The sequence below is a fragment of the Rhinichthys klamathensis genome, unplaced genomic scaffold, assembly GCF_029890125.1.
Source record: "Rhinichthys klamathensis goyatoka isolate OS25496 unplaced genomic scaffold, OSU_Roscu_1.1 h1tg000366l_1, whole genome shotgun sequence".
Classification (NCBI taxonomy): Eukaryota; Metazoa; Chordata; class Actinopteri; order Cypriniformes; family Leuciscidae; genus Rhinichthys; species Rhinichthys klamathensis.
Genome location: NW_026606875.1, coordinates 217,501 through 240,000, shown reverse-complemented (window position 1 = coordinate 240,000; position 22,500 = coordinate 217,501). Strand labels below are relative to the sequence as shown.

At 39.3% G+C, this 22,500-nt stretch overlaps 3 protein-coding genes across 3 annotated transcripts in view; 1 reads left to right on the top strand and 2 right to left on the bottom strand.

The window, feature by feature from the left end:
* Nucleotides 1-825, bottom strand: part of plod3 (procollagen-lysine, 2-oxoglutarate 5-dioxygenase 3) — a 38,732-nt gene extending 37,907 nt beyond the window's left edge. The window contains exon 1 of the mRNA XM_056233291.1: nt 639-825. Coding sequence (XP_056089266.1) covers nt 639-720 — 82 coding nt within the window. The 5' untranslated portion in view covers nt 721-825. The remainder of the gene's footprint in view (nt 1-638) is intronic.
* Nucleotides 826-1,522: 697 nt separating this feature from the next.
* Nucleotides 1,523-19,234, top strand: asgr1a (asialoglycoprotein receptor 1a). The gene is made up of 9 exons (XM_056233299.1): nt 1,523-1,589; nt 7,346-7,468; nt 9,637-9,759; nt 9,994-10,098; nt 11,133-11,204; nt 11,304-11,378; nt 11,473-11,624; nt 18,273-18,382; nt 19,004-19,234. Exons 2-9 carry the CDS (start codon nt 7,363-7,365, stop codon nt 19,155-19,157), a joined length of 897 nt encoding a protein of 298 aa, XP_056089274.1. The 5' UTR covers nt 1,523-1,589; nt 7,346-7,362; the 3' UTR covers nt 19,158-19,234.
* Nucleotides 19,235-21,666: 2,432 nt separating this feature from the next.
* LOC130069420 (FH2 domain-containing protein 1) overlaps nt 21,667-22,500 on the bottom strand; it is a 12,474-nt gene continuing 11,640 nt past the window's right edge. The window contains exon 12 of the mRNA XM_056233290.1: nt 21,667-22,500. This exon is cut by the window's right edge and continues 365 nt beyond it. Coding sequence (XP_056089265.1) covers nt 21,906-22,500 — 595 coding nt within the window. The 3' untranslated portion in view covers nt 21,667-21,905.

Below are 22,500 nucleotides of genomic sequence, written 5' to 3'. Positions count from 1 at the left end.
GTCCTGGAGATTCTATTGCCTGATGTCGATTCCTTCAAGCCTGAGTGAGTCAGACAAAGATAACCAACTCAAAAAACACTAAACATCTGCAGAAAATAGTTCATTAGTGCAACAGTTGTGCATTAATGATGTGAAAACCATGAGAAACCATCAGAAACTCAAACCAGTTTCTTCTGTAGAAGCTTCTGGATCTCTGACCGTTTCTCGTGGTTCTGTGGATCTAGAAGCTTCTGAAGGACCTGTTCATATGTAACTTATATTCAATATATTTTGCTTCTGTTTTATGAATGTTTTGAGTCACCATCAACAAATTTACCATGGTAAACAACACAGTTTCAACCAAAACACCACAGTTACTGAATAGTAGGAAGTAATTAAACAGTGTGAGAAGCTTTTTGTCATTTTTAATCACTTCTTTGTGATGACAGTAGATTTAATATCAATTTGTCACATTTTCACAACAAAAGTAGCTGTTTTTGACGCAAACAATAGTTAACATAATGACCTTTTGTAATATACGATCTGGTTTTGGTCTGTTGACGCTGAGATTGAGATTCGGATCGGCGGTTACATTCAGATTCAAATCTGACTGGACATTTAAATGTAAGACTGACAGAGAATTATTTAACGGTTCTTACTGGGTTTCCCGGACCGCGGCTCGGATCGGCAGAGCTGAATGGAGCCCAGAAACAGGATCAGGATCACGCGAACCGCAGTCATCGCGCTCGCTGGTTTCGCTCGGGTTCAGTTCCGTTTTCACGCCGATTCGGTGCAGAACTCTCCCGAAATTCGCGGACGGGGGGCAGGAATTTCACCGTCAACATGAAGATCCGCCTGGTTTCCGCACGGACAGCCAATGACCGCGGAGCAGAAGATGACGGACAGACAAGCAGCCAATAGGAAGAGAGAACGAAATGGCGTTCGACCAATCAGAGTCAGACAAATGGAACGTGATTCTCCTAAAAAAACCAACCCCTTCGGCTACAAAAAGAGATATTGAGGGAGGAGTGCCACGTTTTAGGAATATCTTAACGGGTGTTTCTAAAAAATATATGTAAATCCTATATATATATATATACACACACCAATATATTGTGTTTACATTTACGTGATAACTTCTCTCTTTATCAGTTGTTTATTTAGTTTATTTATCAGGTAAAATATTTAAAGATAGCCTACTACACATTTGATAAAAAGTTTGGACACATTCACTTATTCTTTATTATGACTAATTTCAACAATTTAGAAGAAAATATTAAATTCATGAAAACTGTGAAATTACAGAAAAGAGGTTATTAACCCAATAATCGTTGACATTAATCACTGAGCTTTTGGTGGCACTGCCATAAGCCACTATGTTTCTGTTCACCAATAGACCCCGTGAAACCTTGTAAAAGAGATTTTTACAACCAACCTCCATATATTTAAATCTTGAGATGATCTGAGGTCAGCTGGACAAATACTGTGATTGGAGCTCCTGTTTGTACTCCACATGCACAAAGTAAATATTCATTCACTTCATCAAGCTCAAAGTACACTCACACACTCTCTCACACACACACATCAGGATCTCATTTCTAATGCAAGAGGTAAGAGGAAAATTAACATCTATTTTCAAGTGAAATCCTTGAGCATCTCATGAATTATTAATAATGTTGCAGTAACTGACCATCTAGTCTCTAACAGATTTATTTAGTGAAACTATTCACGGTCTAGACTAACTTAGAGTGAGAAACACTGATTTCACATCACAGCGGTGAAATCAATCAGGGGCATATAGTGAAAATTGTGTGTTTTATGATGTTTTGTTAAAGTATTTCAGAACTTCCTCTAATTTCCTCTAATTTAGACCCATTTCTTCTTAATTTTATTTCTGGCTGTTTGTGGTTCTAGAGTAACTTTGCGATTCTTTGGATGTAAATAAAGTTCTTGATGTTTCATCATATGTTTTATCAGATCAATGTTTAGGTTTCTGGATAGAAAACTATGACCTGAACTAGAGAATCAAACATTATAAAGGTGCTTTTATGATTTCAATCTGTAAAATTCCCCCACAATCATCTAACTGGGACTTTTATTTATTTTCTCTGAAAGTCTAAATCATTTTTAATATGTTAGTATTAGAGTGATTAAATGCGAATTTCCTTTTATTTCTTCTTCCTCTGTGTTGAAAAAATATTTTAACAGAGTTTATGTGCGTATCAAAACCTTTATTGGGGATAATTGATTGTATTTGTGAGTAAATTGGTGTTTGTGTGTTTCTTAACTCTATTTTTCTTCTGATCTACGAAGCCCAGTGGTATAATTAATAACTGAAAAACGTTATATGTGTGGAAAACGAACTATACATAAACTGATGTCTATTAACAAACACACATGAACACATGAGACCGGAAACATGCGTCATCTTTTGCTGCAAATCAAAGTTCAAGTTTGCTGAATTCTGACCTGTGAATTTGCATAAAGCAAAACATTTGACCAACAGAGGATCTGATTCTGAACAGATTGACCTCTTGACTGAATTCAAAGAACACAAGCTTACGGGAAAGTGGCTTAGATGGAATGTGTCTCATATTTTGAATGTACTGATAGTTGTCATTAAATAAATAAAAAACATATTATTCAAAATATACAACAATGAATAGTTATTTATAGTTGGCTGTAATGATGTGCATGTCGAAGGAGATGGTGAACAAAAAAACTCTTTAAAAAATAAACAAGGAACACTCAGGAGATTGCAGGAGAATAAATAACACAATCACGTTAACAAAAGACGATACCGGACAAGGAAACTAAGGAAACACAGGGCTTAAAAACATGGAGAGGGTAATCAAACTGAACGAGAAAATAGGAAATAGGTAGGGGTGTAACGATTATCGAACCGAACCGAAAAACCGCGATACAGAACACACGATTCGAATCGCGATACTCTCATTGCGTACCGAACACGCCCCTCCGCGCCCCCTGCTACCCCGGCTCAATGGATGTCTTGTGTACAGTACACAACGAATTCAGTTTTGTAGCTAACCACCATTAACACCAAATAACAAGCTCCGTGTTTTGTTACTTTCGATAATAAGCAAGGTGTAATCTTTCAAATTTGTCTATTTGATACGAAATTCAAACAATAAATGGCGTTTTGGCGCTCTTTGATGTGGCGTGACAGATCGCTCTATGCGTACTAAGCTCCTCATTTCAAACGGCAATGCGGAGCGCGGGTAAACGCGATCATCTCTTCCTCAGTTACGGAATGGACACCTGAAGGTATGTTGAAAGATGCAGTATACTTACTGAAAGGCATCATAACTCGTGTAATCGCTCAATCAGTGTTTCAGCAGCGGAAAGACGTCAATAAAACAGCATAGCTTGTCACTAGCATTATATTTACCTCAACAGGCAAGTGATTCAGTGTCCACAACTTCCTATAAATGGTTCCTATAAATGAACTCTTGCACTAAATAAATGCACCATGTTAGCCTTTTTTACTTTTTTAAATTTTACTTAACCTGTTAATGATATCTTGATTATTTAATGTATGTTTAAAATATCTTTCATGAAAATGACAACTGTGTAAAGTATTATATTTCAAAAACAAATTAGAGTAAAACACAAGTTAATGCAAAAACTGCCTTATGTTCAGTTTACATGTTTTCATACAATGTGTTGTGTGTTGATTATTATATCTAAAAAATAAATAGCATCTGAATTTAGGTTAAAAGTCTAGGCTACAACCTTTAATGTTATAGTAATGTGCGTCTCCCTATATAGTTTACAGATTTAGCAGATTTTTTTTTAATCCTTGTGAAACGTTTAATTGTAATTTAATTCATTTAAAGACAAAGACAATTTTTTCGTTAAACCACTGTTTAAAAAAGAAAAGGAAAAAAAGAAGCAATTTTAGCTTTCTAAACCGAACCGAATCGAACCGAACCGAGACGTCAAAACCGTGGGAAAACCGAACCGTCAATTTTGTGTATCGTTACACCCCTAGAAATAGGTGTCAGGGACTAAATTCCAATCAAGGAAACTAACTAGGAACTCAGGCAAACAGGAACAGAGTGAAAAATGAAACCAAAACAGAACATAACAGAATATATACGCCACAGTCGTATGTGGAGCCATGTGGATGAAGGTGTGCGGTGGAGCCATAAGGATGAAGGTGTCTGGTGGAGCCATAAGGATGGAGGTGTCCGGTGGAGCCATAAGGATGGAGGTTTCTAGTGGAGCCATAAGGATGAAGGTGTCCGGTGGAGCCATAAGGATGGAGGTGTCTGGTGGAGCCATAAGGATGGAGGTGTCTGGTGGAGCCATAAGGATGGAGGTGTCTGGTGGAGTCGAGGGAGGGAGGAGCCCAGGAGGAGCCAAGGTGGAAGGATGTAGCCAATGGTGGTGGAGCCCAAGGCTAAAACAGAGAGCAGCCGAGACCGAGCAACACCAATGGTCCAAACACAGGGCTTAAATACATGGAGAGGGTAATCAAACTGAACAGAAATAGGTGTCAGGGACTAATTACCAATCAAGGAAGCTAACTAGGAACTCAGGCAAACAAGAACACAGCAAACAGAGTGAAAACGAAACCAAATCAGAACACAACAGAATATATATGCTACAGCCCAACGGAGCTGAAGGGGTGGAGGGGCGAAGCGTAGCTGAAGGGACGTCTGACCATGGCGTACACAGAGGGATGAAGGAGAATGGTGGAGCCATAAGGATGCAGGTGTCCGGTGGAGTCGAGGGAGGGAGGAGCCAAGGTGGAAGGATTTAGCCGATAGTGGTGGAGCCCAAGGCTAAAATGGAGAGCAGATGAGACCAGACAACAGTAATGGTCCTGGAGGCTGGGGCGGAGTGGCAGTGACAAAAGTCTGAGGTGAAGCCAGGGTGCCAGAGGACTGAGGTGAAGACAGTGGGACAGAGGACTGAAGTGAAGCCAGTGGGACTGAGGACTGAGGCGAAGCCAAGGTGCCAGAGGACTGAGGTGAAGCCAGTGGGACTGAGGACTGAGGTGAAGCCAGTGGGACTGAGGACTGAGGTGAAGCCAGTGGGACTGAGGACTGAGGTGAAGCCAGTGGGACTGAGGACTGAGGTGAAGACAGTGGGACTGAGGACTGAGGTGAAGCCAGTGGGACTGAGGACTGAGGTGAAGCCAGTGGGACAGAGGACTGAGGTGAAGCCAGTAGGACTGAGGACTGAGGTGAAGCCAGTGGGACTGAGGACTGAGGTGAAGCCAGTGGGACAGAGGACTGATGTGAAGCCAGTGGGACTGAGGACTGAGGTGAAGACAGTGGGACTGAGGTGAAGCCAGGGTGCCAGAGGACTGAGGTGAAGTCAGTGGGACTGAGGACTGGGGTGAAGCCAGTGGGACTGAGGACTGAGGTGAAGCCAGTGGGACTGAGGTGAAGCCAGTGGGACTGAGGTGAAGCCAGTGGGACTGAGGACTGAGGTGAAGCCAGTGGGACTGAGGTGAAGCCAGTGGGACTGAGGTGAAGCCAGTGGGACAGAGGACTGAGGTGAAGCCAGTGGGACTGAGGACTGAGGTGAAGCCAGTGGGACAGAGGACTGAGGTGAAGACAGTGGGACTGAGGTGAAGACAGTGGGACTGAGGTGAAGCCAGTGGGACTGAGGTGAAGACAGTGGGACTGAGGTGAAGACAGTGGGACTGAGGTGAAGCCAGTGGGACTGAGGTGAAGACAGTGGGACTGAGGACTGAGGTGAAGACAGTGGGACTGAGGACTGAGGTGAAGCCAGTGGGACTGAGGACTGAGGTGAAGCCAGTGGGACTGAGGTGAAGCCAGTGGGACTGAGGACTGAGGTGAAGCCAGTGGGACTGAGGTGAAGACAGTGGGACTGAGGTGAAGCCAGTGGGACTGAGGTGAAGACAGTGGGACTGAGGTGAAGACAGTGGGACTGAGGTGAAGCCAGTGGGACTGAGGTGAAGACAGTGGGACTGAGGACTGAGGTGAAGACAGTGGGACTGAGGTGAAGCCAGTGGGACTGAGGTGAAGACAGTGGGACTGAGGACTGAGGTGAAGACAGTGGGACAGAGGACTGAGGTGAAGACAGTGGGACTGAGGTGAAGACAGTGGGACTGAGGTGAAGCCAGTGGGACTGAGGTGAAGCCAGTGGGACTGAGGTGAAGACAGTGGGACTGAGGTGAAGCCAGTGGGACTGAGGTGAAGACAGTGGGACTGAGGACTGAGGTGAAGACAGTGGGACTGAGGACTGAGGTGAAGACAGTGGGACTGAGGTGAAGCCAGTGGGACTGAGGTGAAGACAGTGGGACTGAGGACTGAGGTGAAGACAGTGGGACAGAGGACTGAGGTGAAGACAGTGGGACTGAGGTGAAGCCAGTGGGACTGAGGTGAAGACAGTGGGACTGAGGTGAAGCCAGTGGGACTGAGGTGAAGACAGTGGGACTGAGGTGAAGCCAGTGGGACTGAGGTGAAGCCAGTGGGACTGAGGACTGAGGTGAAGCCAGTGGGACTGAGGTGAAGACAGTGGGACTGAGGTGAAGCCAGTGGGACTGAGGTGAAGCCAGTGGGACAGAGGACTGAGGTGAAGCCAGTGGGACTGAGGACTGAGGTGAAGCCAGTGGGACTGAGGACTGAGGTGAAGCCAGTGGGACTGAGGACTGAGGTGAAGACAGTGGGACTGAGGACTGAGGTGAAGCCAGTGGGACTGAGGACTGAGGTGAAGACAGTGGGACTGAGGACTGAGGTGAAGCCAGTGGGACTGAGGACCAAGGCGGAGCACAACGGAGCTGAAGGGGTGGAGGGGCGAAGCGTAGCTGAAGGCTCATTTTACCAAGGTGGAGCCAGAGTCAAGTCAAGTCACCTTAATTTATATAGTGCTTTTAACTATATATATTGTTTCAAAAGCAGCTTTACAGTGATAATAGGAAAGTAAAGTAACAGAGATTGTTTAGGCTTTACAGCAGCTCTAGAATAAAGTTATTGTCCAGATAAAGTTAGTTTTGATTGATTCACTTCCGTTGCAAAGCTCATTAGTTATTCATTCTTCATTTGCACAACAATAGTGCCTGGAGCTTGAGAACGCAAGCCTTGAAATAGGTACCAAGGTGCAAGCGATTTTTTTTTTTTTTTTTAATTGTATCATCTCCGCGTAAACTTCAAAAACGTGCATCTGTGTGAACGCTGATGGCGTGCACATGCGTATTATGTGTTCAGTCTATAGATATGAGCGTTTGAATATATATGTGTGCAGGCGTGTAGTCTTTCTTTACAAGTTGACCTCAACAAATTACTTGTCTGGCTACTTGTCTTTGTCGCTTCCGCGTATGTGAACCGGAATCATTTAGAAGAAGAACTAATGTTGTGTGTTTTTGCAGGTCAAGTCTCACTCATCATGAGGGTCGTTACATCAGACAGCGGCTCTGTCTCTGCGGCAAACCACTATACAGACGAGCTGGAGAACCCAGACACCAGTGACGACACTGAGTTCTGGAGGAAAGGTGTGAGACCACATCAAAACCCGAAAAACACATGATAAACATGTTTTAATTCACATATAAAAAGGTTTCTGTGAGTTTTAAGGAAAAGAAAACATCATAAGCTCAGTATAGAAACACTTTACAATAAGGTTGCATTAGTTAACTACATTAGTTAACATGAACTAACAATGAAAAACACTTAGTAATCTTAGTTAATGTTAAAATCATAGTTTGTATCTGTCAATATTATTTAATGGATCTGAGCTCACATGAACTAAAGAACAGTTGTATTTTAATAATGAATGTTAACAAAGATTAATAAACAAATGTATTTCTCATTGTTAGTTAATGCATCAACTAACGGGACCTTCTTGTAAAGTGTGAGAGTCAATGGAAAGACCCCACAAACATACACAAACAAACAAACGTATGTGTGTGTGTTTCTCAAACACTCCTCTGCCACACACACACACACACACACTGGCTGTAGTTTATACAGCTGCTTAATCTCTTCTGACCTTTAACCTCAACGTTTGACACCATCACAGCATACACATTACACACACACAGTTGCAATAATAATTCGAATTATAATTATTGAAATAATAATTAGTACAAGAAACCATTTTTGAGCACACTAATCTTACCCTATATAGATAGAGAGAACCTTATCCTCAGTCGTTGCATTACAAACAGCGTTAACTGCTTATATGAAATGTAATGCGAAGGTTATATAACACAAAGTTACATAGCTACAAAAGTGTACAATATTTTTGTTTTTAAATACAAAAAACATTGTTAGATTTTCTATGATAATAACTTTGTTAGGGATGCAGCGATACCACTTTTTCCAGAACGAGTTCGATAGCGATAATTAGATTTTTTTTTAAAATTCTGTTTATTGAGATACAACCATGCCAGTATAATACGACAATATCATACATTAAAAAGTTAGATCTCTTTTACATAATAATAAATAAAAAAATGTTTTAAAAAAACACAGGCACAGGTCAATTAGGATAGCTACACCTTAAGAAGAGTTGGAAATAATCATGCATAAAGAGAAGCATATCATGATATGAGAGGGGGTAATTTAGGAAAAATAGTAAATTATTAAATGACTAATAACTTAGTAGTACTAACATGCGAGTGAAAATAGGTTGAGAATCAAGTTATCTTATCTCTTTCTACCTCATTAATTATATTACTAAAATCAGAATTTGAAATACAGGATATTTTTTAATTGTACTTTTTTTTTATATTGGGCAGAGAAACCAAACGAATATGAGTCAAATAAGCTGGCTTAGCAAATAGACATTTCATGCCTAATTATGCATGTTACAGTATTGTAGGAGCTACTGTTACTTCATATTATTGCTGTATCGTATTTAATCTTTATTTTAATAACACAGTGAATATTTAGAGCTGCTCCAGCAAGGCTCAATCAATCAAGAGCAGTGATTTGTTAGATTAACATTGAGGACAAAGATAGCAGAAGGTTTATTAGGCTGCTGTCACTTTAAGAGCTGCACGTAAATACTGTTACACACATGTTTTCTATTCAACTGTTTACGTTCACTTAAAGTCCCCCTGTAGTCAATCATTTTATCCCTTAAAACTCATCTTTGATCACCAAAATGACATATTTAAAAGTTTTTTTTCTTCATGCCTTTAAATAGCTTGAATGTAACTCGACACCCTTGCCTCATTTAGTATGCGCGGTTCTATGAATATGCAAATGAGCCCCGCCTCCACTCACTCACTCAGCTCAGAGATCCACTGGTTGACGATCACACGTTGATCTGATTGGTTACAAGCTCGTTTGTGACGTCAGAAACACCAGTGATTTCAAACCGTGTTTTTGAGACTGTCTTTGGTTCACTGCAGTTTTAAGGAGGAAATACTCAGCAATGCTGTCGACTTATGAACTTACACACGGTGTGTCTTAAAGCGTATTAAAAACACCACATAGAACCATAAACAACATTAAACGCTGGATTAGGATACTTGCCTATACGGGCCTTTTGACATAATTTTGTGTGAATTTGTCCAGTCAAGCACAAGAAGACATGAAAGAGAACTCTATTTAATAGAATATTTTGTGTGCTGTCTGAGAGGCAGCTTTCTGGACGCACGCCTCGAATGAGGATCCATAAGTAGAATAACGTGTGTGTGTGTGTGTGTGTTAGACTCGTCTGTGCCCAGGTTTGTAGCAGCGCCCTCTATCGGCCGCTGGCGGTGGCGTGTGTTCGCTGCCATCAGTGTAACGGCTCTGATGCTTCTGTTGCTGATCGTCACAGTATCTGTGAGCCGTGAGTAACACACACTCGAACATATTGTGATATTATACAGACAACATGTTATTTTTCTCATTAATTCCTTAATAATCGGCTTATCGTCAATGTATTAAGGCCAAAATGTAAAAAGAATGCGAAGCATATATCCTATAAGTTTTAACACCATGTGTATATTTTCCAGAGAACTAGCAAACTAGAGTTATCAAAAAACATAATGACGTTTAATTGTTTTCACACGTGTTTTGTCAGACATGAAGTTTGATCGGAAGTTCTCGACTACCGAGACAAACGTGAAGAATCTGACAGAAACGCTCCTGAGCATCATTTCCAGAGCAAACACTCTGGAGGAATACGGTAATGTTAATCTTCATAATCTTTTATCAAAAGTAAAAAATAAACGTTATCCACCCACACTCTCAGCTAACAAAAAAAATGTTCTAATTAAGTTATGAAAACGTGATTTTTGAATTTCTCTAAACGTTTAAAACGTTTTTTTAAAGGGTTAGTTCACCCCCCCCAAAAAAATTCTGTCAGTAGTTACTCTCCCTCATGTCGTTCCAAACCCGCAAGACTTTCGTTCATCTTCAGAACACAAATTATAAGATATTTTTGCAAGATATAGGATGTAAGATATAGACGCCACATGCAGCAATGCATTGCAACTTTCAAGGCCCAGAAAGGTAGGAAAGACATTGTTAAAATAGTCCATGTGACTCCAATGGTTCAACATTAATGTTACGAAGCGACCAGAATACTTTTTGTGCACGAAACCCCCCAAAATAACTACTTTATTCAACAATCTCTGCTTCCACGTCGTTCTCCTACGCTGTTGACGAAGCGCTTCCTGGTTCTACGTCAGAATGCCTGCTCACTATTGGCCGACGCTGGTCACATGAGCACCACGAGTCACGACACATGCGTGTGATGCTGATGCAGGAGCCGGCCAATACTGAGCCAATAATCTTTGGGTGAACTAACCCTTTAATATGGTAAAAAGTTTTTCTGGGTTATGGGAACGTTAAGGGAACATTCCATTTTATGGGAACAATGTTTCATGAAAATTCTGGAACAAGCAGTAAAAAATTAGACATGGAAACACCCCTGAATATTTGAAAAATTATTCATTATTATAACCCTCCCCCCCACACACACACACAACTTTCTTCTCAAATGACATCATCAATCACTCTTATCAACTATTCATTCATATAGACACTTTCACCATATGAAGTTCTTCATGCAGAAAATCAATCATTTTTTCTCTGCCTTGTTTCGACTGCATCACAGTGTAGGAGTAAAACTCTCTGTGAATGGTGTTTCATGTGTCATGCATGTGAGCACGTTCCCCTCCACTACGTTAACACTCGGTCTAATGCGTGTGTGTTCAGGACATAAAATGCATTTGGACATCAGCAATCTGGAGTTCGACCAGGAGAAGATGCAAAGAACGATTAATGATAGTAAGTGCCACACACGCACACATACAGACAGACAAAACACTTGAAATTCAATGAAATCCACTGCAGATCTTAACTGTGTGTGTGTGTGTGTGTGTGTAGTGTCTGATTCAGCACAGGCTCTTCGTGACAAGGTTTCGGATCTAAAATGCCACATTGACAAGTTCATAACCAACAGTAAGTGATGCTGTAGTGTTTGTACTGCTGTATATTGATCTCTCACAGTCTCTGATCTGTGTGTGTGTGTGTGTGTGTGTGTGTGTGTGTGTAGACACACAGGAGCTGTGCTGTCCTGGCGGATGGGTTCTCTTCTCCACAGACTGTTATTTCTTCTCTGAAGACGGGATGCCGTGGGACGCGGCCAGAGACGAGTGTGAGAAGAAGAGAGCAAAGTTACTCATCATAAACAGCAAACAGGAGAAGGTCAGAGCGGATCAGTACTGTACAACTACACAACCAACATCAGACACACAACTGAACTAATACAACTGAACTAATACAACTAAACCAACTTAACTAAACCAGACTCACAACTGAACTAATACAACTAAACCTACTGAACTAAACCAGACTCACAACTGAACTAATACAACTAAACCAACTTAACTAAACCAGACTCACAACTGAACTAATACAACTAAACCAACTTAACTAAACCAGACTCACAACTGAACTAATACAACTAAACCAACTTAACTAAACCAGACTCACAACTGAACTAATACAACTAAACCACCTTAACTAAACCAGACTCACAACTGAACTAATACAACTAAACCAACTTAACTAAACCAGACTCACAACTGAACTAATACAACTAAACCTACTGAACTAAACCAGACACACAACTGGACTAATACAACTAAACCTACTTAACTAAACCAGACACACAACTGAACTAATACAACTAAACCAACTTAACTAAACCAGACACACAACTGAACTAATACAACTAAACCTACTTAACTAAACCAGACACACAACTGAACTAATACAACTAAACCAACTGAACTAAACCAGACACACAACTGAACTAATACAACTAAACCACCTTAACTAAACCAGACACACAACTGAAGTAATACAACTAAACCTACTTACCTAACCAGACACACAACTGAACACAACTAAACCAACTTAACTAAACCAGACACACAACTGAACTAATACAACTAAACCTACTTAACTAAACCAGACACACAACTGGACTAATACAACTAAACCAACTGAACTAAACCAGACACACAACTGAACTAATACAACTAAACCTACTTAACTAAACCAGACACACAACTGAACTAATACAACTAAACCTACTTAACTAAACCAGACACACAACTGAACTAATACAACTAAACCAACTGAACTAAACCAGACACACAACTGAACTAATACAACTAAACCTACTTAACTAAACCAGACACACAACTGAACTAATACAACTAAACCAACTGAACTAAACCAGACACACAACTGAACTAATACAACTAAACCTACTTAACTAAACCAGACACACAACTGAACTAATACAACTAAACCTACTTAACTAAACCAGACACACAACTGAACTAATACAACTAAACCAACTGAACTAAACCAGACACACAACTGGACTAATACAACTAAACCTACTTAACTAAACCAGACACACAACTGAACTAATACAACTAAACCTACTTAACTAAACCAGACACACAACTGAACTAATACAACTAAACCTACTTAACTAAACCAGACACACAACTGGACTAATACAACTAAACCAACTGAACTAAACCAGACACACAACTGAACTAATACAACTAAACCTACTTAACTAAACCAGACACACAACTGAACTAATACAACTAAACCTACTTAACTAAACCAGACACACAACTGAACTAATACAACTAAACCAACTCAACTAAACCAGACACACAACTGAACTAATACAACTAAACCTACTTAACTAAACCAGACACACAACTGAACTAATACAACTAAACCAACTGAACTAAACCAGACACACAACTGAACTAATACAACTAAACCTACTTAACTAAACCAGACACACAACTGAACTAATACAACTAAACCTACTTAACTAAACCAGACACACAACTGAACTAATACAACTAAACCTACTTAACTAAACCAGACACACAACTGGACTAATACAACTAAACCTACTTAACTAAACCAGACACACAACTGAACTAATATAACTAAACCTACCAGACACACAACTGAACTAATACAACTAAACCAACTTAACTAAACCAGACACACAACTGAACTAATACAACTAAACCAACTGAACTAAACCAGACACACAACTGAACTAATACAACTAAACCTACTTAACTAAACCAGACACACAACTGAACTAATACAACTAAACCTACTTAACTAAACCAGACACACAACTGAACTAATACAACTAAATCTACTTAACTAAACCAGACACACAACTGAACTAATACAACTAAACCAACTTAACTAAACCAGACACACAACTGGACTAATACAACTAAACCAACTTAACTAAACCAGACACACAACTGAACTAATACAACTAAACCACCTTAACTAAACCAGACACACAACTGAAGTAATACAACTAAACCTACTTACCTAACCAGACACACAACTGAACACAACTAAACCAACTTAACTAAACCAGACACACAACTGAACTAATACAACTAAACCTACTTAACTAAACCAGACACACAACTGGACTAATACAACTAAACCAACTGAACTAAACCAGACACACAACTGAACTAATACAACTAAACCTACTTAACTAAACCAGACACACAACTGGACTAATACAACTAAACCAACTTAACTAAACCAGACACACAACTGAACTAATACAACTAAACCTACTTAACTAAACCAGACACACAACTGAACTAATACAACTAAACCTACTTAACTAAACCAGACACACAACTGGACTAATACAACTAAACCTACTTAACTAAACCAGACACACAACTGAACTAATATAACTAAACCAACTTAACTAAACCAGACACACAACTGAACTAATACAACTAAACCAACTTAACTAAACCAGACACACAACTGAACTAATACAACTAAACCAACTGAACTAAACCAGACACACAACTGAACTAATACAACTAAACCTACTTAACTAAACCAGACACACAACTGAACTAATACAACTAAACCTACTTAACTAAACCAGACACACAACTGAACTAATACAACTAAATCTACTTAACTAAACCAGACACACAACTGGACTAATACAACTAAACCTACTTAACTAAACCAGACACACAACTGAACTAAAACAACTAAACCTACTTAACTAAACCAGACACACAACTGAACTAAAACAACTAAACCTACTTAACTAAACCAGACACACAACTGGACTAATACAACTAAACCTACTTAACTAAACCAGACACACAACTGAACTAATATAACTAAACCTACTTAACTAAACCAGACACACAACTGAACTAAAACAACTAAACCTACTTAACTAAACGAGACACACAACTGAACTAAAACAACTAAACCTACTTAACTAAACCAGACACACAACTGAACTAATACAACTAAACCAACTGAACTAAACCAGACACACAACTGAACTAATACAACTAAACCACCTTAACTAAACCAGACACACAACTGAACTAATACAACTAAACCACCTTAACTAAACCAGACACACAACTGAACTAAAACAACTAAACCAGACACACAACTGAACTAATACAACTAAACCTACTTAACTAAACCAGACACACAACTGAACTAAAACAACTAAACCTACTTAACTAAACCAGACACACAACTGAACTAATACAACTAAACCAACTGAACTAAACCAGACACACAACTGAACTAATACAACTAAACCACCTTAACTAAACCAGACACACAACTGAACTAATACAACTAAACCACCTTAACTAAACCAGACACACAACTGAACTAAAACAACTAAACCTACTTAACTAAACCAGACACACAACTGAACTAATACAACTAAACCTACTTAACTAAACCAGACACACAACTGAACTAAAACAACTAAACCTACTTAACTAAACCAGACACACAACTGAACTAATACAACTAAACCAACTGAACTAAACCAGACACACAACTGAACTAATACAACTAAACCAACTGAACTAAACCAGACACACAACTGAACTAATACAACTAAACCTACTTAACTAAACCAGACACACAACTGAACTAATACAACTAAACCAACTGAACTAAACCAGACACACAACTGAACTAACACAACTAAACCACCTTAACTAAACCAGACACACAACTGAACTAAAACAACTAAACCTACTTAACTAAACCAGACACACAACTGAACTAATACAACTAAACCAACTGAACTAAACCAGACACACAACTGAACTAATACAACTAAACCAACTGAACTAAACCAGACACACAACTGAACTAATACAACTAAACCAACTGAACTAAACCAGACACACAACTGAACTAATACAACTAAACCACCTTAACTAAACCAGACACACAACTGAACTAATACAACTAAACCTACTTAACTAAACGAGACACACAACTGAACTAAAACAACTAAACCTACTTAACTAAACCAGACACACAACTGAACTAATACAACTAAACCAACTGAACTAAACCAGACACACAACTGAACTAATACAACTAAACCTACTTAACTAAACCAGACACACAACTGAACTAATACAACTAAACCACCTTAACTAAACCAGACACACAACTGAACTAACACAACTAAACCACCTTAACTAAACCAGACACACAACTGAACTAAAACAACTAAACCTACTTAACTAAACCAGACACACAACTGAACTAATACAACTAAACCTACTTAACTAAACCAGACACACAACTGAACTAAAACAACTAAACCTACTTAACTAAACCAGACACACAACTGAACTAATACAACTAAACCAACTGAACTAAACCAGACACACAACTGAACTAATACAACTAAACCAACTGAACTAAACCAGACACACAACTGAACTAATACAACTAAACCACCTTAACTAAACCAGACACACAACTGAACTTATACAACTAAACCTACTTAACTAAACCAGACATACAACTGAACTAATACAACTAAACCAACTTAACTAAACCAGACATACAACTGAACTAATACAACTAAACCAACTGAACTAAACCAGACACACAACTGAACTAATACAACTAAACCACCTTAACTAAACCAGACACACAACTGAACTAATACAACTAAACCTACTTAACTGAACCAGACATACAACTGAACTAATACAACTAAACCAACTGAACTAAACCAGACACACAACTGAACTAATACAACTAAACCAACTTAACTAAACCAGACACACAACTGAACTAATACAACTAAACCTACTTAACTAAACCAGACACACAACTGAACTAATACAACTAAACCTACTTAACTAAACCAGACACACAACTGAACTAATACAACTAAACCTACTTAACTAAACCAGACACACAACTGGACTAATACAACTAAACCTACTTAACTAAACCAGACACACAACTGGACTAATACAACTAAACCTACTTAACTAAACCAGACACACAACTGGACTAATACAACTAAACCTACTGAACCAAACCAGACACACAACTGAACTAATACAACTAAACCTACTGAACTAAACCAGACACACAACTGAACTAATACAACTAAACCAACTGAACTAAACCAGACACACAACTGAACTAATACAACTAAACTGAACTAAACCAACTTAACTAAACCAAACACACAACTTAACCACACAACTTTGTTTACAGCTGTTATTAAGATGTGTTTTGGTTGATCGAGTCACAAGTGAAGGATGCTAATTACAAAACGGGGTCTAAAATGACTTGAGCTTGTCCACTTTCGACTACTTCCAGAGATATTGGAAAAGCATACGATCAGATTGCTTTCATATTGTAAACGCTCATGTGGTCAAATGCGTTCGAACAGCCACTTAAAGACCACTGACTGACCTAACGCGTAAAGGTTATGAGAAGCGCGCTAGCCAGACGGGATTTAAACTTTGTTGACTGAAGACCCAAGTTTGGTTTGAAGCATAGACTGTAAAAAAAAACAAGTGTAGTGTGCGTGACGTCACCTGTAGTGTTTCTGAAGCAAAGTTTGAAGCCCAAAGTGGGCGGAGCCGGCCGTCGCCATCTTGGCAGGGTCACTCCCGGATAAATGAACATATGCAGCGAGGCGGATTAGCTGAGGTGACGTGACGCTAACACACAGCAGACAAACGGCTAGCAGTGACATCAGCGGCAATCCACCTGTCACTCAAGTGGCCACGCCCTTAATTATGCAGAACTGTAAGGCCTAATATAATTTAAACGGATGAGTTATAAAAAAATTCACCCCTCTCACAGTCGTCATGAAGGGCAACATTAGCGATATAGACCAAAACCACTTTTTGCACCAGACTGTAAACATGTTTATTTCTGCTGTAAAGTTGTGCATTTTAACATGCGGGTCTATGGGATTGAGTCTCTTCTGCAGCCGGCCTCTAGTGGCCAGTGGAGGAACTGCAGTTTAACTCACTCAGTGTTGATTCAAGAGAGACCGGAAGGTTGGCGCTTGTTTTGAAGATGAAAAACACACCAATAGTCTCTCTTCATTCCTGATTTCTAACACACACAGAGATCTCGCGGCTCTCAGAGCAGAAACTAAAGCCGCTCTGTGTGTCTCCGGGCGCGTTCGTATGTAAATCGCACCAGCTTATTTCATCCATTAGATCAAAAGATCTGAAAAAGCCCGTACATAGACCCTCCCCTCGAAGAAATCAGGACAGAAGTGGCTGAAGGTGGACAGAAGAGACTAATTAAAACACCAGGTGTAGACAGGATTGTCTCCCTCGTCCACTCGTGATCCGGTCAACCAAAACTCGTCTTAATACAGGTGTAAACTGGGCCTAAACCAACAACACAAGACGTGCATCTAAACCAGCAAACCGTCCATCATTTAGTAATAAAGAGTGATAGTCAGAAGTGTGTGTGCAGAGCTTCGTGGTGAGCAAGACCAGGCCTCTGTTCTACTGGCTGGGTCTGAGCGACGGCCGCACCGGAGACTGGGAATGGCTGGACGAGACGCCGTATGTGCATGTCAGGAGGTGAGTGTGTGTGTGTGTGTGTGTGTGTGTGTGGGTAGGTTTATGAGTCGGGTTAGTGTGTGTGTGTGTGTGTGTGTGTGCGTGATGGGTATAGGTTCAGGGGTTGGGTTAGTGTGTGTGTGTGTGTGTGTGTGTAGTTTGTAGGTTTAGGAGTCGGGTTAGTGTGCGTGTGTGATGGGTAGGTTCAGGGTTTGGCTGTGTGTGTGTGTGTGTGTGTGTGAGTAGGTTTAGGAGTCGGGTTAGTGTGTGTGTGTGTGTGTGTGTGTGTGTGTGTGGTTTGTTGGTTTAGGAGTCGGGTTAGTGTGTGTGTGTGATGGGTAGGTTCAGGGTTTGGCTGTGTGTGTGTGTGTATGTGTGTGTGTGTGTGTGTGTGTGTGAGTGATGGGTAGTTTCAGGGTTTGGCTGTGTGTGTGTGTGTATGTGTGTGTGTGTGTGTGTGTGTGTGTGTGTGTGTGTGTGTGTGTGTGTGTGTGTGTGTGTGTGTGTTGGGTAGAGTTAGTGTAGGGGGATAGAATACAGTTTGGACAATATAAAAATCATTACACATATGGAATGTCCTCACAAGTATAGCAAAAAAACCTGTGTGTGTGTGTGTGTGTGTGTGTGTGTGTGTGTGTGCAGTGAATGGATGCCAGGCCAGCCTGATGACTGGAAGAATCACGGTTTGGGCGGCGGTGAAGACTGCGCTCACTTCCACTACGACGGGCGGTATAACGACGACCACTGCTCTCGCCGCTACCGCTACGTCTGCAAAGCTCACGCGTCCTCCATCTGACGACACACACTTCATCAAACCAACACAACACAGCAATGTGCGTGTTAACTGTAGAATGTTTCATATTTAACGATATTAAAGGCTTTAACCCTCATCCTTCCCTCGCACTTTGTAACACATCTTTCCCTCGCGGGTCAAAATGACCCAAAGCCCTAAAATTATACTTCATTTTTAAAGCTTAAAGCTTATTTTATTTCATTTTGATCATATTTCTTCTATTTTTTATGGAAATTTTTAGGAGATTTTTTGTTATTTTTTCTCAGTTTATCTTCAGTGTGCATTCAGATACACATGTAGACATTATACAATCATTTTATGGTAAAGTTTTAGCATTTTTAGTTTGAATTTTGAACATTTTTATGTTTTTCTATGTGAACTGAAGCATCCCACTCATTCCTAAGGGGCTCGACTCGACCCGAGAGGGAAGGATTCGTTACTTTTTCAAATTTCAACCACAAAACTCCTCGAATCCATTAAAAAAGTTTTTGTGTGTGTATTCGTGGTTCAAGTGCGACAACAGTCCTGGGGTCTCAAAACCCCTCTGATGAACACTCAATTTTTTGAACAATCAACTAAAAAATGAGTTTCGGGTCAAAATGACCGGAGGGACGGATGAGGGTTTACTGTATATCAGACCAGAAACACTTTCTTTATGCTTCGTTTTTATTTTATGCTGATCAGTTTTGGGGAATGACAGTGTGTTTTAGTTTATTTCCCCATGGTGTCCGAGGATAAAAGTCAAACAGCTGTGATACAAAAAAGTTGTTCTGAAATAAAAGCATCGTCTGAACAAATAAAAGAAATGTTGTTTCTGCAGCACTTAATAAAAATATTCCAGTTATGTTGCTGTATTAAAGTTATATGACTATATTATAGTATGATACTGTACATCAGTGTCATTAATGCTGTAATGTTTGGATTGTAAATGTAAATGATGTAAATACTGCGGTAATTTTGCACTATTGAAGGTGAATATGTACATGCTGCATCAGAACGTTTCCACAAATACGTCATATACATTTGCTTTAGATAAAATATATATGAAATCATGTAAATTGTTCCATCTCAAAAGTTTGTTCAGGTTTAAAATATATGTTTATTTATTTTTTCAGTGCAATATATCAATCAGTTATTAATTATTATGAGCAACACTACATTTAAAGAGACAATTATGTTATAATAAAAAATTATACACTTAATATGACAAATATGCAAGAATTTTCACTAAATATGATCACTGATTACACTACCCATTTGGGGTAATATTTTATTTTTATGAAAGAAATTAATACTTTTATTCATCAAGGACACATTTAATTGATCAAAAATGACACTAAATACATTTATAATGTTACAAAAGATTCTATTTGAAATAAGTGCTGTTCTTTTGAACTTTCTTTTCCTTTCATCATTGAATCCTGGAAAATAAAACGTATCACAGTTACATTAATGATCAAGAAACATGTATGATTATTATCAGAGTGATTTCTGAAGGATAATGTGACACTGAAGACTGGAGTAATGATGCTGAAAATTCAGCTTTGATCACAGGAATAAATTACACTTTACTGTATATTCACATAGAAAATTACTGAAGTGGATTAGGGCCAAGCAAAAAAAAAAAAAAAAAAACATCTTGAGATTAAAGTCATTATAATGCGAGAACATTTTTTTGAGAAAAAAAGTCAAAATACAATGTTGAGAATAAAGTCATTAAATTTCGAGAATAAAGTCGTTGTGTTTCGAGAAAAATCTTGTTAAATTTTGAGAGAAAAAAGTTGAAATAAAATGTTGAGAATAAACTCATTAAATTTCGAGAATAAAGTCGCTCTTTCGAGAAAAAACATGTTAAATTGAATAAAAAAGTTAAAATAAAATTTCGAGAATAAAGTCGTTGTTTCGAGAAAAAACTCGCCCAATTTCAAGAAAAAAAGTTGAAATAAAAAGTTGAGAATAAACTCATTAAATTTTGTAAATAAATTCGCTTTCGAGAAAAATATTGTTAAATTCTGAGAAAAAATGTTGAAATAAAATGTTGAGAATAGACATTAAATTTTGTGAAAAAACGTTTAAATAAAATGTTGAGAATAAACATTAAATTTCGAGAATAAAGTCGTTGTTTCGAGAAAAAATTTGTCAAATTTCAAGAAAAAAAGTTGAAATAAAATGTTGAGAATAAACTAATTAAATTTCGAGAATAAAGTCGCTTTTTCGATTAAAAACTTGTTAAATTTTGAGAAAAAACTTTTAAATAAAATGTTGAGAATAAACATTATATTTCGAGAATAAAGTCGTTGTTTCGAGAAAAAACTTGTTAAATTTTGAGAAAAAAAGTTGAAATAAAACGTTGAGAATAAACTAATTAAATTTTGTGAATAAATTCGCTCTTTCGATAAAAAACTTGTTAAATTGAATAAAAAAGTTGAAATAAAATGTTGAGAACAAACTCATTCAATTTCGAGAATAAAGTCGTTGTGTTAGGGTTAGAATCTTGTTACATTTTGAGAAAAAAAGTTGAAATAAACTTTTGAGAATGAACTCGTAATCCTCTTCCGTAGTAAACAGCTGCTAAACATTGGAATAATATTTCACTGTTTTCACTGTATTTTTGATCAAATAATTGCAGCCTTGGGTAGAAACATAAAAAACCAAACTTTTGAGCGCTAGTTTATGAGCTGAAAGAATAATTTTCCTGGAACATTGGATGATAATAGCAAGCTAGCATTATCCCGATAGTTTCCCCTCGCTCTACCTCCAGACGGGTCTGCCGGGTTTATCCCGCGACCCACGGACGAGCAGCGAGTTCTCCGAGCGGGCGGAGCTGCTCTTCCTCAGACGGCCAGCAGGGGTCAGCGACAGCCTGAGCGTCGGCGGCAGCGGAGGCGGCTTCGGGTCGGCTGTGCGCTGGGTTACGGGGGCGACGGCGTGGCGTGTCGCGGACGCCACGGTGTTGCGAGCGAAGTCGAGTGGTTTGACTGAGGAGGAACCGCGCGCTGAGGTTCGAGGCCGGTCGAGTGTAGCGCGACACATCTTCTCCTGCGGCGGCCGAACCGCTTGCTTGGGAACCGGCGTCCTGAGAGGAACAACCTTCCTCATACATGATGACGATGAAGATGAAGATGATGGTTTAGCGGAAGACGAAGGTCTGTTTTTAGAGCCGACGGGTCGTTTGCTGCTCGATTGTGTCGCTCCGCCGCTGGTTCTGAGTGCCTCGTTTGTACGCTTGACGTTATCTCTAGCTTTAGGATCGTCATTCGTCACCTCTGAATCGATTCGTGAGGGGTCAGAGGTCACGACTGGAGTCACTTCTGTATTTCTGAGTTGCGTTTGGTCGTTGTTCGGT

What these genes read in the sequence shown, in the direction of transcription:
- asgr1a (XM_056233299.1), top strand. Translation starts at nt 7,363, where the DNA reads ATGAGGGTCGTTACATCAGACAGCGGCTCTGTCTCTGCGGCAAACCAC. An exon ending in TGACAAGTTCATAACCAACA is followed by an intron (nt 11,379 to 11,472) that starts GTAAGTGATGCT and finishes GTGTGTGTGTAG; the next exon opens with ACACACAGGAGCTGTGCTGT. An exon ending in TAAACAGCAAACAGGAGAAG is followed by an intron (nt 11,625 to 18,272) that starts GTCAGAGCGGAT and finishes GTGTGTGTGCAG; the next exon opens with AGCTTCGTGGTGAGCAAGAC.